The sequence below is a fragment of the Pongo abelii genome, chromosome 16, assembly GCF_028885655.2.
Source record: "Pongo abelii isolate AG06213 chromosome 16, NHGRI_mPonAbe1-v2.0_pri, whole genome shotgun sequence".
In the NCBI taxonomy this organism is placed as follows: Eukaryota; Metazoa; Chordata; class Mammalia; order Primates; family Hominidae; genus Pongo; species Pongo abelii.
The window spans coordinates 24557952-24574569 of NC_072001.2; the positions used below are offsets into that span (position 1 = coordinate 24557952).

Sequence of the window (16618 nt, forward strand, 5' to 3'; positions counted from 1 at the left end):
CTTCCCAATAATAAAAACGAAGTCACAATAGACACATCAGTGAGTGAATCTGAAAATCATTCTCCAAGGCAAGGCGGGAAAGAGTGCATACTATACAGTTATATTGCTGCGACACTCAGAGCAGGTGAAATGCATCTCATCTGAGGGCAGGGGTGTATCCTGGCTGCAAGTGCCAAGAGCAAAGGGATCTTTCCGAGTGACGGGAATGGTCTACCTGAGTAACAGGTTATCTGTTAACTTCACTGAAACAGGCAACATGCAGTATTTTATCACAATTAAATCATCTCAATAATTTTTAAAATTAGCACATAAAAGAATTTTAATTTAAGAAAATACTTGGATATGATAAAAGTTGAGTGTTTTACTGTTTTCAGTTATTCTTCACATGTGTGAGTGTGGTATTTCCGATCTCAGCGCACCACCAGGTCACATGTGCCTCCAAGGCCATACCTGGATCTCCGCAGTAATGGCTGCGTGTAAGGCTGACTCCAACCCTCCAGCAGCCATCAAGCTGCCCACCAGAAGATCAATCATGAATCGACGACCTGGACTTATGTTCACTTCATTGCCTGAAACTGAACTAGAAAGTGTGTGCCAATTTGAGTGAAACGCCATCCCCTCCCAGCACCCTGACCCATGCCGTCTCCTGTTCCTTCCCCGAGCCCACCTGCGCAGGGCAGGAGAGCAGAGAGCGCCCGGGCCTGCTTCTCGGCGGTGGGCAGCAGCACGGACCAGCCGCTCTGCAGCATGGCCTGGGAGGCTGAATGCACGGTGCTCAGCACGCCTGTGCTGCTGGCCAGGGTCACCACCGTCTGCTTCAGGCTGTTCAGGAGGACGCTGCCCAGACCTAAACCAAGGAATTCCGGGTCAACCTGGTGACTAATGGCAGCATGCAACTGAAAGGAGAAAAACAATTTTCACTTAGAACCCCTAAAAATGAGTGAATTTCAAAGTCTTATTAAACACCGAATAAAACTCAATTTGAAGTATTATTTAAATAGACAAAATAACTTCTCAGCTTATGTATTTTTAAAAACTGGACTAAAAAAACTCTTACCCACAATAGTTGAAGTATTTTCTAGGGGAATTTTTGTAACCCCACTATGAACACATACATGGAAAAGCTCAAGATCAGCAGAAGAGCTAAACAACTAGCAACAGCAACCTCCACCCCACCCCAACCATCTGCACCAAACACAAATAATGGCTACAATGTAACCACAAAAGCTGCCACAGGCGGTGGCTCATGCCTGTAATCCCAGCAATTTGGGAGGCCAAGGTGGGAAGATTACTTGAGATCAGGAGTTCAAGACCAGCCTGGCCAACATGATGAAACCCCATCTCTATAAAAAAATCAGCCAGGTGTGATGGTACACACCTGTAGTCCCAGCTACTTGGGAGGCTGAGGCAGGAGAATCACTTGAACCTGGCAGGCCAAGACTGCACCACTGCATTCCAACTAGGGTGACAAAGTGACACTCTGTCTTAAAAAAAAAAAAAGCTGCTAAAAATTAGATTGCGGAGCTGAGAGTACACAAGGAAACTCCTCAAGTGCAAAACCGAAATTCACATGGGCACACACAGCAGGAATCAAGAGGTTCTGGGCTCTGAAAGCAGAGCCAAGCCGCCAGGCTTCAGCACAACCTCCCACACGGGAATGCACACAACGACCCACTGAACCCGAGCTTCCTGCAGAAGGCTGGGAGCCACTCAGGATCACCTGCCTGCCAGCCAACCACAGCCAGGAGGCAACACACTGCCCGTCCCAGGCTCTGGGTAGCAAGAGGCCCCACGAGAAATGAGAGACCCGGCCCTGCCCTGGGAGTAGAAGTGAAATCAAAAGCACACCACTCATCTAGGTATAGATATCACAGGTCAGGAAATGACCACCGACACTCACCTAGAGTCTGTGAAACCTACAGAACCCTCAGGACCCCGGAGAGGCAAATGCAAAACCATATGCTGGGACACCTCGACAGCCTAAGACATACACGAGGCCACGCCCCACAGCACCGACCAGAACAGAAACATCACTGAAAACCAGGAGGGGCAGCAAACACCTGGGGTGCACCCACGCAAATGCCAGGATGCCACAGGTATGGTGATAAACGCGTGCTACAGAGGACTAGAGAAGCACACTTCAGACCTCTGCTCAGTTCATTACTGCAACTAAACACTACACTCAGTTCTGTACATTCTAGAAGCAGGGCAAAAAGGGGAGGGGCTGGAAGAGGGACATGACGGGTTGTTACACAGAAACCACTGTAATAAAAGGGAAAAATTACTATGTCGAGAAAACTGTGGTTCCTGTCATTAAGTTAGAGGGTTTTATTACAAAGACAAAAGATGATGATCAAACACTTCAGCTTTAGTTTTGCCAGGGAGGAAGACTTTTGCAGCTTTTATTTTGACCGTAACCATAACCTTCATGGTGAGGAAAGGAAGGTATTGCTTTGGGAGCCAAGCTTACTGAGTAGATCAAGCTTGTCCAACCCATGGCCTGAGGGCAGCACGGGGCCCAGGACGGCTTTGAATGCGGCCCAAAGTAAAATTTCTTAAAACATCATGAGATATTTTTGGGATTTTTTTCTAAGCTCATCAGCTGTCGTTAGTGTATTTTATGTGTAGCCCAAGACAATTCTTCTTCCAGTGTGGCCCAGGGAAACCAAAGACCGGACCCTCTTGGTGCAGGGTTTTCACAGTACAGAGGAGAGACAGGCCAGCACTGGTGTCTCAGCTGAGCGCTGTCTCTCTCCATCACCTGTGATCTCACCCAGTCATTTCTCCACAAGCAACAACAGTAAAACAGTAACAATGCCAACAAACTAATGATTCTAGCAAAAATAACACAATCCATACACACTCTTCCTGCATGCCGAGGCTGACTTCCAGGACAAACATAAAATAAACAGATCAAGTTTTTTAAGCCTTGCGTCCATTATTAGTGCATTACAATCTTACTTTAAAATACTTCACCCAACAGGCCTTCAAAATACATAAACCTTCTTACAAATTGCTAAGAAACTTATAAAAGGAGCAAGAGGAAGGGAAATCACAAATACCTGAAGTCGTGGAAGATTCAGCGTTGCCACGGCCATGCACTCTTTCTCATGGGGCGGCGGCCAGTCCGCAGAGCCGTCCATCCCCTCACTCACCTGCTGCAGCAGGAGATCCAGCTGCTGAAAAGTCACTGAGCAAATGTCCACCCCCAAAGGGACACGGAGGCCAATGGACCACTCAGAACACGATGACCAAGCACAGCTCTAAGAGGAAACACGCAACAATCTAAAATGAATCTCCAGATGCAGCTGCTGGTCTGTTCCACAGGAGCCACCAGCGTGTGTGATGGAGCTGCCTTATGTTATTACCTATCATCCCTCTAACTGCCCAGTCAAAAAGCATTCATGGGTGTCTAGCTCACACACTATCAGCTTCCAATTTTCGCGCCCATTTCACTAGCCCCATCTCACTTGGCCATACCTAAAAAAGTAAAAACATTTAAAAAAATTTTTTCACTCTCAAAATGATTAATGCACATTAATGGATGGCAGTGAGGCTCTCCATCCACTTGAAGTGGTATAACAGCAACTCTAACTGGACAATGAATTGTTAAGACACATATAACACACACACTCCCTTTCATAGTGAGAGAACAAGTAATCGGCAAAAATCTAGGAGAACCGTAGAACACCATCAATAAACTGGATCTAATTTATAGAACACTTCACCCAACAACAGCAAAATACATATACTTTTTTCCTTTTTTGAGACAGAGTCTCACTCTGTTGTCCAGGCTAGAGTGCAGTGGTGCAATCTCAGCCCACTGCAAGCTCTGCCTCCCGGGTTCACGCCATCCTCCTACCTCAGCCTCCTGAGTAGCTGGGACTACAGGTGCTCGCCACCATGCCTGGCTAATTTTTTTTTGTATTTTTAGTAGAGACGGGGTTTCACCATGTTAGCCAGGATGATCTTGATCTCCTGACCTCGTGATCCACCTGCCTCAGCCTCCCAAAGCGCTGGGATTACAGGCGTGAGCCACCGTGCCCGGCCATACATATACTTTACATATACTTTTATTTTATTTTATTTTATTTGAGATGGAGTCTAGCTCTGTCGCCCAGGCTGGAGTGCAGTCGCGCGATCTCAGTTCACTGCAAGCTCCGCCTCCCGGGCTCAAGCCATTCTCCTGCCTCAGCCTCCCAAGTAGCTGGGACTACAGGCGCCCGCCATCACGCCCAGGTAATTTTTTTTGTATTTTTAGTAGAGACGGAGTTTCACCGTGTTAGCCAGGATGGTCTCGATCTCCTGACCTCGTGATCTGCCCGCCTCGGCCTCCCAAAGTGCTGGACCATACACATACTTTTTAAGCACAAACAGACCACACATATACTTTTTATACGTATATGTATACATATATGTATACATATATGTATATACAGACCATACATACACAGACCATACATGTACTTTTTAAGCACATACAGAATGTTCACTAAGAGAGAACATATCCTGACACATAAGTCTTAACAAATTTAAAAGAAATGAAATCATATGCAGTTTGTTCTCCAATCACAATGGTATTAAACTAGAAATCATTAATAGAACAATCTGCAAACACTTCAAAATAAAACAACATACTTAATAATCCATGTGTCAGGCCAGGCGCAGTGGCTCATGCGTGTAATCCCAACACTGTGGGAGGCCAAGTTGGGGGGATCACCTGAGGCCAGGAGTTGAAGATCAGCCTGGCCAACATGGAGAAACCCCATCTCTACTGAAAATACAAAACAATTAGCCAGGCATGGTGGCGGGTGCCTGTAGTCCCACCTAATCAGGAGGCTGAGGCAGGAGAATCACTTGAACCCAGGAGACAGAGATTGCAGTGAGCCGAGATCATGCCATTGCACTCCAGCCTGGGCAACAACAGTGAAACTCTGTATTGAAGAAAAATAATAATAATGATAATAATCCATGGGTCAAAGAACAATTCTCAAAAGAAATTAGAAAATACTTTGAACATAAATGAAAACGCATCAAAATTTGTGGGTTTAATTAAAGCACTGCTTAGAGGAAAATTTATAGCATCAAATCATTATATATTACAAAAAAGATAGGTCTAAATCAGCAATCTAACTTTCCACCTTAAGAAACTAAAAAAGAGCAAAGTGAACACAAAACAAGCCAAAGGGACAAATGACAAGATAAAAGCAGAAAACCAATGAGATTGAAAGCAAAAAAACAAGCCAAAAATTAATGAAACTTACAGATTGTTCTTTGAAAAGATCAACAAAATTGAAAAACTCTAGCAAAACTGACAAAGAAAAAAACAGAAAAGACACAAATTATCAGTATCAGGAATGAATGAAGGGACATCACTGCAGGCCCCACAGAATTCAGATGATTAGCAAGAGAATGCTAAGGAAAACTTGACATGTAAAAATCAGACAACTTAGATGAAATAAAGCAATGTCTGAGTGCCACAAACCAGGAAAATCCTCCTAGAAACAAACAGGTCACCTCAATAGTTCTATACCTGTTAAATAAATTGAATTTGCAAAATCTTTTCTTTTTTTTTTTGAGCCGGAGTCTCACTCTGTCACCCAGGCTGGAGTGCATTGGTGCAATCTCAGCTCTCTGCAATCTCCGCCTCCCAGGTTCAAGTGATTCTCCTGCCTCAGCCTCCTGAGTAGCTGGGATTACAGGCACACGCCACCAAGCTCGACTAATTTTTTGTATTTTTAGTAGAAACGAGGTTTCAACATGTTAGCCAGGCTGGTCTCAAACTCCTGACCTCTGGTGATCCACCTGCCTTGGCCTCCCAACGTGCTGGGATTATAGGCGTGAGCCACCGCGCCCGGCGTATAATCTTTTAGAAAGAAATCTCAGGTTCAGATGGATTCAAAAACATTTAAAGAAGAAGTAACACTAATTCTACACAATCCCTTATAGAAAATGGAAAAGGAGGGAACACATGCCAATACTTTGTATAAGGTCAGCTTTCCCCTGACAGAAAGTCAGACGAGATAGTATAATACAAAGAAAGAAAACTGCAAACCAACATCCCTGATGAGCATCAACAGAAAAATCCTCAAAAACGTGTTACCAAGTCAAATTTAGCAATACAGAAACAGAATAGGGCTGGGCGCGGTGGCTCACGCCTATAATCATAGGAATTTGGGATGCCAAGGAGGGTGGATCACTTGAGGTCAGGAGTTGGAGACCAGGCTGGCCAACATGGTGAAACCCCATCTCTATTAAAAACAAACAAACAAACAAACAAACAAACAAAATTAGCCAGGTGTGATGGTGCACACCTCTAATCCCAGCTACTCAGGAAGCTGAGGCAGGAGAATTGCTTGAACCCAGGATGCAGAGGTTGCAGAGAGCTGAGATTGCACCAATGCACTCCAGCCTGGGTGAGATTCTGTCTCAAAACAAAAAAAATAGAGTAGTAAATTGTGGCCAAGTGATCCCTATCCCAGTAACACAAGGCTTGGTCAGTATTTAAAAATCAGGCTGGTATAGTGTCTCACACCTGTAATCCCAGCACTTTGGGAGGCCAAGGCAGGCAGATCACTTGAGCTCAGGATTTCAAGACCAGCCTGGGCAACATAGTGAAACTCCATCTCTAAAAAAGAAAAAAAAAAAGTTTAAGAAAAAGAAAGTAAAAATCATCAATGTAATACACCACACTAACACACTAAAGAAGGAAAACTGCATGACCATTTCATTTGGATTGAAAGCATTTAACAAATTTTAACACCCATTCAGGATTTTTCAAAAGCTTCTAAAAGGGGGAATTAAGGCCGGGCATGGTGGCTCACACCTGTAATCTCAGCACTTTGGGAGGCCGAGGCAGGCAGATCACAAGGTCAGGAGATCGAGAGCATCCTGGCTAACACGGTGAAACCCCGTCTCTACTAAAAATACAGAAAGGTAGCTGAGCACGGTGGCAGGTGCCTGTAGTCCCAGCTACTCGGGAGGCTGAGGCAGGAGAATGGCGTGAACCCAGGAGGCGGAGTTTGCAGTGAGCCGAGATCACGCCAGCGCACACCAGCCTGGGCATAGAGCGAGACTCCGTCTCAAAAAAAAAAAAAAAAAAAAAAAAAAAAATTGGGGGGGAATTAAAGAAACTGCCTTAATCTGGTAATAAGGCACCTATATAAATATGCGCAGCTAACATCACAGTTGATGGTGAAAGACTGAACTGCTTTCCCCTACAGTCAGGAGCAAGGCAGGGCACCCACTGTCACCTCTCCTATTCAGCTTCACACTGCAAGTCCTGGCCAGGGCAATCAGGCCGGGAAAAATACATAAAAGGCAAGCAGACTGGAAAGGAAGAAATGAAACTGCCCCTCTATACAGATAGCATTTAATTGTCCATGAAGAAAACCCAAGGAAACTACAATGAAGCTCATAATAAATGAGTTTAGCACTACTGCAGGACACAAGAACAACAAACAAAACTCAGTGGTATTTCCTATATACTGGTAATGAACAACTGGAAACCAAAATCCTCCAAAATACCAAATCAAGCTCTATATTCAGTACCTGGGCAGGCCCACAGGTAACTCCCACTATGTGTTTGGCGTCGAGTCCTGGCAATGCTGCAGGTTCTGGCTTGGTCACGCGCAAGGTGTCAAAGTGCTGGCACTGGTCGTTGCTCCTCCAGCTGTGGACCTCGCTGTCCTCAGTCAGAGCCAGGCAGTGGGTGGAGCCTGCAGCCACATCAATCACCTTCTTCCCTACAAGGAAAGAGGGATGCAGATGCAGCTTCAAGCCTATGACCTGAATGGCCTAAAAAGATATTTCCACTAGGCCATTCAGGTCAGAAAGCTTTTAATATTAACTTCTTGAGGATAATCTGTTGCTTTAATATTAAGCACAATCATTTGCTTTGGGTGTGTTATTAAAACTCCTGTATTTTGTCAGCTACAATTTGTTAGGACCCACAGCCTACAAACATCATAATGCTGGGATACGAAATGGATCTGTTCTTTTTTCTCCTCCTCATTCAGATTTTCATTCCGAAAGAAACAAGGTGCTTTTAATTAACCATTAGATCACATTCTCCCATCCCAGATACAACAATGCACAGCACACTCTTCACTGAGGAAGGCTTCCTAAGAAGAAATCTATTGTTCTCTCAGAGTTAGGAGATATCACTATTTAAAACGTTGTTTCTATTTAAACACTCAGCAAAATATTCTATTTTTCTTTCCTGGTAAATCTAACATGACCAACACAAAGGGTGTTTCACAGAAATGTCAACATATAAAATAATTCAGCTGAAAAAACACACTGCAGTAAGGGGAACAATTCTATCCTAGGAGCTTACCATAAGTTAACATCAGCAACAACAAAAGGTGTTTTCAACAGTAATTTAAATACCCTCAAAGTAAACGATTTCTGTATCTAATAATTGTCATAGCTTTCCTATACTAATGGAGGTGAATATAAACAAGAAGGCAAGTGAAATTCAAATACCATTCAATGACACAGTAAACTTCTTACTCTGCAACTTATCTCAGAAGCCTAGAAAATAATAAATACCATATGGGCACACAAAACTCTTAGACATCAAGATATTAACATGCTTCAAAATAAAACTAATGGAGAAAGGAACTGGCAAGTCTTAGTTAAAAGTCCCACTTCCAAACACACTTGGTAAAGAAGCAAACACACAAAGAATGTATATAGTAACCAGGACATAACGAACTACAGCCCCCCATAGAACGCAGCCCAAAGCCTGCTTCTGTGAAGACACTGGTGTTGGAACACAGTCAGGTCCACCTGCTTCAAATACAATCTGGCCCTTTAAGAAAAAGGCTGCCCACCCTGAGAGAACCCTAAAGAGTCGATCTGATGTACCTACCTCTCACTGCCTTTTCCCTTCTTCCCTACTTTCTTGTCAACTTGCCTGCCCTTCGCCAGTTCTCGACTAGGATGAAGACTATCTCCCAACCACTAGGCCAGATGGTACGGAAAAGTCCAGTTTTACCTTAGAAAAATCCCTCCATCATCATAGTTTTGATGGCCCCCACCCCAACTTCCTGCAGCATAACATCCCTAGTAAGAACACCACAGAAGAATCTCAGGGTCTTCTTGTGGAGGCTCCCATCATCTCTGCCCGCGCTGGCAGCCCACATTGAAGGCGCTGGCACTCATATCTACATACCTTGGCTTCCATCTGTTCCCTCCAACTACAATGCATGCTGGACACCTTTGCAACTGAGCAAGCAGGAATCACCCATCAAGGATGAGTTCACATGAGAGCGACCCAGGTGGACCCAATCCCACCTCCCAATGTGGCCCCACAGCACAATGCACACTCACGGTCCTCAGTGTGCCTGCAGTACAAGTACAGGTGACCTCACCACACAGAAGGAACCCTTACTGAGTCCAGCCTGCTGAGTGAGGAATGCATGCCTGCCACAGAAAGTGCCAATGTTTGTAAAACTCAATGGGTTTAAATTAAATTTGGTAAGAGTAACTCAAAGTCATTTTTTAATAGAGACACACCCACTTTCCTCTTAGTATCAATACCTACACCAAGCTGGCAGTAAAAGTTTCTAATGACAGTCCATTCATGGAATGTGAGGTTAAGAACATTAAACCTGCAAACTTTAAAACATTACTAAAGAAACTGTCCTGAAGGGTTTTAAAAGTTTACATTTGCACTCACCTTGCAAGCCTTCTAAGAGTTTTGGATAACGAACATATTCCTCTGTTCTGTGTCCAAGTCTCTGGTTGTCACCTTTTCCCCATGAATAAACTTGGCCACTTTTCATCAAAGCAATGGAAAACTGACTTCCACAGCGGACTTTGACCACATCCAAGTCTTGAAGCTTTTCAATCAGCTTTGGGGTTTTGCAGCCATCACTACCACCTCTGCCCAATTTCCCATAGTCACCATCTCCCCAAGACCACACTTGCCATAAAAAATACAAATGCATTTAAATAACAACAACTCTGCATTTTAATGAAAAATTTTAAATGACTGAAAATAATATAATGAAAAATGCACACTAATCTAGACCACCCATGTGCATAGTTAACACTACAAGGGTGGCTACTGAGCAAATGAAATCTAGATGACACTTGAGGTTGATATAGAAACAATAAAGACAGGGAAAGCTGAGTTTTCTTTTTGTTTTCATTCCATGAAAAACAAAGTCCTGACTCTTACTAGCCTGGGCTCAATGTTCACTGCTTCACAGAACCAAAGGCCCACTGCCTCCGTAACACATAACTGGGGCCCGGCACACTGCAGACGCTTGCAGACCACCCTCCCATTTGCCTGCTGCTTCTGTTGCCACCGTGCGGACTGCTGGTCAACCGTACCACTGTATGTGTTCCCAACTGCATGTATCAGCATAGTTGATAAAATGCTCACATAGAGATGGTGGCAGCTGCGAACCATCTGACAGGCCCCAGGCAAACAAGCCCAGTAACCACCGGGGCCTCTCCACCAATGACACTGAGCCCCACACCCACTGGACGACAGGGTGGGCGGCTTCCTCCAGGGAAGCTGCCATGCATGTCCTCGAGGGCCTGTCGAGGGTGGCAAGAGCTCTACGTACCGTTCTCAGTGACAGCCAGGGTTTGAGCGTCCCCACTCCCACACGCCACATCGATGACCTTCAGTCCTTTAAGCCCAGCTACCAGCATCGGAATGGCCTCGTCCTCACTGGAGCCTTCAAACAGATAGGACGGCCGTTTATTAAGTCCTGTAAGAGGCCACCTCCTGCTGCATGCTCCCACTGATGCAGACCAGATGTACTGTGGCCCAGCCGGCCATAGTTCCCATGGCCCCAGGTGTGCAGCTCCCCCTCGGCAGTGACGGCTGCGCTGTAAGTGCTTCCGACAAGCGATGTGCACCACGTGCTTCCCGGCCTGCTTTCCAGAGAAGGCGGAGATCACCTTAGGCTCCTCCAGAGGCCTTGGGGAGGAAGGGAACAAACATGAACGCCTTTCTTCTTGGTGTTATTTCTTATTAGTGTTAGCAAAGGAAATTCACTATCCAAATTTAGACCATCACAGCATCAGGCCAGTTTCACCTTCTAGGTACCTAATAAAATAAGAAAGACAGAATTCAAACACCTAACACATCCATGACTTTTTGTTCAGTTGGAACCCGATGCCAAGCATGGTATCCAGTAGAAATATAAAAACAGTGTTTGTTAAAGACTTGTACAATAGGCCAGGCATGGTGGCTCACGCCTATAATCCTAGCACTTTGGGTGGCCGAGGTGGGCGGATCACCTGAGGTCAGGAGTTTGAGACCAGCCTGGTTAACATGGTGAAACCCCATCTCTACTAAAAATACAAAATTAGTTGGGCATGGTAGCGGGTGCCTGTAATCCCAGCTACTTGGAAGGCTGAGGCAGGAGAATCGCTTGAATCCAGGAGGTGGAGGTTGCAGTGAGCTGAGATCATGCCATTGCACTCCAACTTGGGCAACAAGAGCAAAACTCCATCTCAAAAAAAAAAAAAAAAAAAAAAAGGCTTGTACAATAAAGTCCATTGCAGCTTTATTCACAATGGCCCAAAACCACGGTCCATCTGCAACAGAAGGAATGACTTACCCACACACCAAACAACATGGCTGCATCTCAAGACATCATGCTAAGTGAAAGACGCCAGAAACAAAACACCATACACTGTATGGCTTTGTTTATATTAAATTATGGAAAAGACAAAATCGTAACAACAGAGGGCAGATCAGAGGTTGTCAGGAACTGGAGGTAGGAACGGGCATCGACTCGAATCCCCGGAAGTGACGGGAGCGCCCCATGTCTTGATGGCAGTGACCCAACTGCGTGCACTTGTCAAAACCACCCAACTCTACATCTGAAACTGTCATCTGGCTGTATGGAAGCCTCATAAAGCTGACTAACATTTGTATGTATTTGTTAAATGAATGGGGATGGAATGAAGCCAGCACTCTGCAATCTATACTTTACAAATGAAAAGTATGAGGCAGTGGGGATTAGGGTAGAGAAGTCTTACTAGTTGAAGAAATTGCAAAGTTAGCAAAATACCCTATTCTTAGGATCCAGAATATGTTCCTATGATGGATGACATTTTCTTGAGAATCTATAGAAGCCAGGCCTCTCCAACGACATGGTTTACTCACTTTGAGACCTACTAGTTTGCAAAATACACACACACAGTGGCACAGGCGCTCACAGGGACAGCCCAATGACTCTACTCAGTACAAACTCTCCCTTACTCAGCTTAAGTTTCAACTTCCCCAAAAGGTTATCTCCAGCTTCTGCCATCTGCACTCATCTCTCTTCCTTCCTTGAAGTCCTAGAATAAGGCCTAAGTTACTCATCCCAGCACTTACTCTCCACTGAGAATTGTTTTACTATGAAATATTTTATATAAAGTCAGTTATAAATACCATAAAGGAAGTAAGCAGATATACCACCCTGTCCTGCACCTCTACACCTTTCAAGTCCCATGTACCCCATGTCAATCCCAGCCTTTAGGATCCAGTGTGAGAGTAACAGCTATAAATTCCATGGAGATCAATCTTTTGTTTTTCACTCATTTTACATTTGTCTGAATCCCTTTCAACACTGTCAGGGTTGGGCTGTTCTGAGCTTGGCATACATGTACCACACAATGCGCATCACTCTGCTTTTCTCCCAGTTTGGGATCTTCCCAGCGGATGCTGTCAGCAATGATGACCTCAACTCCACCCTGTGGTGTGCATGGGCCATGCCCCCCAGGCTCCTCTCAAGGGACACAAGTGCAGTCATGACTTCGCTCATTTCAAGCTCTGCAACTGCCTGCTCCCTGCTCAGGGCTCTGGCCCACATGACATGGGCTTGCTGAGTTGGTATGCACACACGTCCTTCATTTAAACCTAATGCCAAAGTTCCACGCACAACAGCAAAGTACAAGAGGGTTCCCCATCACTCCATGGGGCTGTCAGACCTCCCAATTCTTACAGCCTGGCATTTATAATAACTTTGTTTTATCTCTGTTCTTTCACAATAAAAGGTTCCACCGAATAGGATAATATTAGGAAGAAACTGCTGACTTTTGTTCCTGTAAAAATAATATTATGGTTCAAGGAAAGGGTGACAACCTTATCTACGGGAGACAGGGTGAACTGTTTGTGAATGAAGGAACAGTGGTGTAGGATTTGTTTTGGCAAACTCCAGAGTGGCGATGCAGTTTGAGTAGATAAAAGGCTGGCCAAGGCTACACGGGGTGGAGAAGAGCCGAAAGGCCAATTCCTGTTGCCCTCCATGCATGGGCAGAGCTCCTAAGCCATCACCAAGGAGGGGGCATATCGTAGTGTCCTGCTCCACCCCAGCGCTACATGTCAGGGTAGCTGGAAAACACCTGGACACACTTCTGCACTCCATCCTGTTTAGGATATAGCAACATAAAAGAAGAGTGTGTCCCCTACAGAAATGAGCAATACATACACAGTGTCCCTGTGGCCCAGCCATCTGCCATCCCCACAGCCCCAGGAGTACACCTCTCCAGTGGCAGCCAAGGCTAGGTAATGGTGACCATCAGAATGGGCAGCAATTTTTACAATGTTTCTGGAGGCGAGGCCTTGGACCAGCTGTGGGACCTAAAAAAGGAAAAATACCAAGAAAAGTAGTCATCAGTCTAAGGAAAATGAAAGCAGCGCAGCTCTCCGTTATCATGTATCCCTGAGCAAAGCCTGCTCTAACTGGAAGTGGGGCATAAGTCCCTGGGGGCCATGGGGCCGGCTCTCCAGCCCTTCCCACGCAGCACCAACAGAACAGCGGGCAGCCTCCAAGTGCTCTGTGCCAAGAGCAGAGCCGATGCAGGGGCAGGACAGGCTAGCCCCATGCCACAGAGACACACAGCCGACAGGGAGGAATACCTCGCTTTAATGAAAACATGCCACGTCCCAATTTGCCACTATCCCCATGAGGCCCATCTCCCTCATCTGTCACCTGTCTGGTCCCAAAGTCAAATGAGTTTACACGTGGAAATGAGTTTACAAATGGGAATCTCATGATTAGCAATGAGTTTCACTGTAAGGACTTCCTAATCTTCACAACCCAAATCTTGACAATATTACAACTGAGATCATTAAACATAATATACAGTAAACAGAAGCTTATCAATCTTCAGAAATCAAATGGCTTAAAGAAACACCAGAGCTTGTGCATCTATAGTTCAGACCCTGCCCCCCAAGGGAACACTGCAGGCGGTGCCCAGAACACTCACCAGTGTGTCACTATTGTAGGCCTGTGTGTACACGCGGCCATTGCGTGACAGAATCAGGAAGCGCTTCTCTGCACAGGCAATCTGTGTGACTCCCAGGTAGGCCAGGCCTTTGCACTGGATTGGACCAATCACATTGGCATAGTATTTCCATCCTATTAACACCCAACCTATGACCTCTTGCAATGATCCCTGCAAGATGAGAAAGTAAATGTTTTCTTTTACAACAGCAAAAAAAAAAAAAAAAAAAAAAAAAAAAAAAAAAAAAAAATGCTGGGAGTAGCACTGAGATATTATAAGCTAAAAAACAAAGCAAATAAAGAGAAAATATGCTGATTCAAAGCATCAAAATAGCTCGTACCATGCTGTATTACCTCATTTAACAGGTATGATGAAGCAACTGAACAGGTTATTTTTCCGTTTCCATTGCATTTCATTTTAACAGAGACCATTAAAAAGTAGTATAAATGGCCCTTAAATACTAATGTATTTTAAAATGCTCAAACTATATCAGGGTCACCATTTTGTGCTTTAACAGGCAAAATCCCAAAAGCCCACACACAAGGCTGGGAGACCAGCAGCCATATTGGTGGTGAGAGAAATCAAGTTGTACAGGAGCAATCTGGTGACAACCAGCCCACACTAGGTGCATCCCCACCTGTGCATGTGCACAGGCACACACGCATGCACCCATGGAGGACACATGTTCCAGGTCAAGCCTTGCAGTACTATTTGTGTTTTTTGTTGTTTTTGTTTGAGATGGAGTTTCACTCTTGTTGCCCAGCCTGGAGTGCGGTGGCGCGATCTTGGCTCACTGCAACCTCTGCCTCCCGGGTTCAAGCAATTCTTCTGCCTCAGCCTCCCGAGTAGCTGGGATTACAGGCATGTGCCACCACGCCCGGCTAATTTTTTTTATTTTTTAGTAGAGACGGGGTTTCTCCAAATTGGCCAGGCTGGTCTCAAACTCCCAACCTCAGGTGATCCGCCCACCTCGGCCTCCCAAAGTGCTGGGATTACAGGCGTGAGCCACCACACCCGACCCTCAGCACTATTTGTATAGCAACACTGTGGCAATAAGCCCAAGTGTCCACCAATAAGAGACTCACTAAAGAAAGATACATAAAAGACACATCCACACACTGAAGACTAAGCTGCTTTATAAAAACAAAGAGCGACACTCTGATAAAGTACTCCAGTATATATGGTTAGTAAAAAAAAACAAGCAACACAAGTAATGCAACATGCTACCACTAGCGTACTCATTCCAGAGAACAAGGTTACAGAGGAGACTGAAAAGTCAGAGGCAGCAGGTGGGAAATGGCTGGAAGGCGTGGGCGGGGAAGCGACAGTGTGTCTCTGCCTAGGTTTGATTTTTGAACCATGTGACTGTATTCCTTTTTTTTTTTTAATGACTGTAAAACAAAATAAATACTCTTCATACTAGAAATAAAATCTTAGAAAAATCTGGATTCAAAACTAGGATTACTGTTATACACTGGCAAAGTTCACTACCATTCCCAAAGGCAGTTTTCTCATTGACATAATGAGATACAACAGCGTGCATGAGGTCCTCAGCAGGCTTGCACCCTACAGGTGCTCCACACATGCAAATCACTACTATTACCATTACTATTACATAACAGATATAATATATAATTATACTGTCACTGCTATAACCAGCATTACATACTAACACAGCCCGTGTTCAGAGTATAAAGAAGGCTGTGGAACCCCCTGCAGGTGGGAGGGCCTGGGGCTGTGGATAAAGGGGAGCTCTCTGGGGCTGTGCCACCTGAACCTGGAATGCGGGCCCCCAGGTTGGGTCCCCAGGCCTGTGTGCCTCAGCTTGCTCATCACTCACTCTCTACACGGATAATACTTTCAACAGCAAACATGTTTAAAAACCATAAGCCAGCTCCCCCCAACAATACCAGAAAAAACAAGTCTCCACATGGGCCCAGGATGAGAACCTAGAAGTGGTACTAGCTACAAAACACATGGAGAACACGGTTCTTGCACACACACCTTATGAGACGTCAGAGAGCTACACAGCGGAAGCATCTACAGGGCGTAGCCAGACGGTCTAAATGGGCCATGACAACAATCACCATTTGTCGCAGATCAATGGCAAGCTCGTTGTCTTGTGGAAGGGTGAGGTACCTCAGGAAACTCTCAATGGGGCTCAGAGGGCCACACAAAAGCTAGAAAGGAAAAGTAAACAAACATTCAGAAATGGTGGGAAAAATTAAAGTAACAATTAGCCTTTAATTATTTTTTTTATTTTGCTATAGACTCATTTGACCCATCAAATGACAATGTCGATGATACAGTTATACTATACAGCTATATATTTATGCAGCATATAAACTGACTGTACAAATGTCTAAATTTG

The 16618-nt window shown here is 44.9% G+C and overlaps 1 protein-coding gene across 14 annotated transcripts in view; it reads right to left on the bottom strand.

Moving 5' to 3' along the window:
* Positions 1-16618, bottom strand: part of LOC129047390 (E3 ubiquitin-protein ligase HERC2-like) — a 46792-nt gene that overhangs the window by 2374 nt on the left and 27800 nt on the right. For 9 of the 14 annotated variants that reach the window (XM_063716467.1, XM_054545858.2, XM_063716466.1 and 6 more), the window contains 7 exons: positions 16252-16427; positions 14230-14418; positions 13449-13600; positions 10584-10942; positions 7552-7745; positions 3063-3263; positions 452-896 (listed from right to left, as the gene is read on the bottom strand). In XM_063716467.1, the coding sequence (XP_063572537.1) occupies positions 558-896; positions 3063-3263; positions 7552-7745; positions 10584-10942; positions 13449-13600; positions 14230-14418; positions 16252-16287 (1470 nt within the window). In that variant the 5' untranslated portion in view covers positions 16288-16427 and the 3' untranslated portion in view covers positions 452-557. Of the gene's footprint in view, positions 1-451; positions 897-3062; positions 3264-7551; positions 7746-10583; positions 10943-13448; positions 13601-14229; positions 14419-16251; positions 16428-16618 lie in introns of those variants that run through there. The other 5 variants (XM_063716471.1, XM_063716472.1, XM_063716468.1 and 2 more) reach the window with 4 other exon arrangements.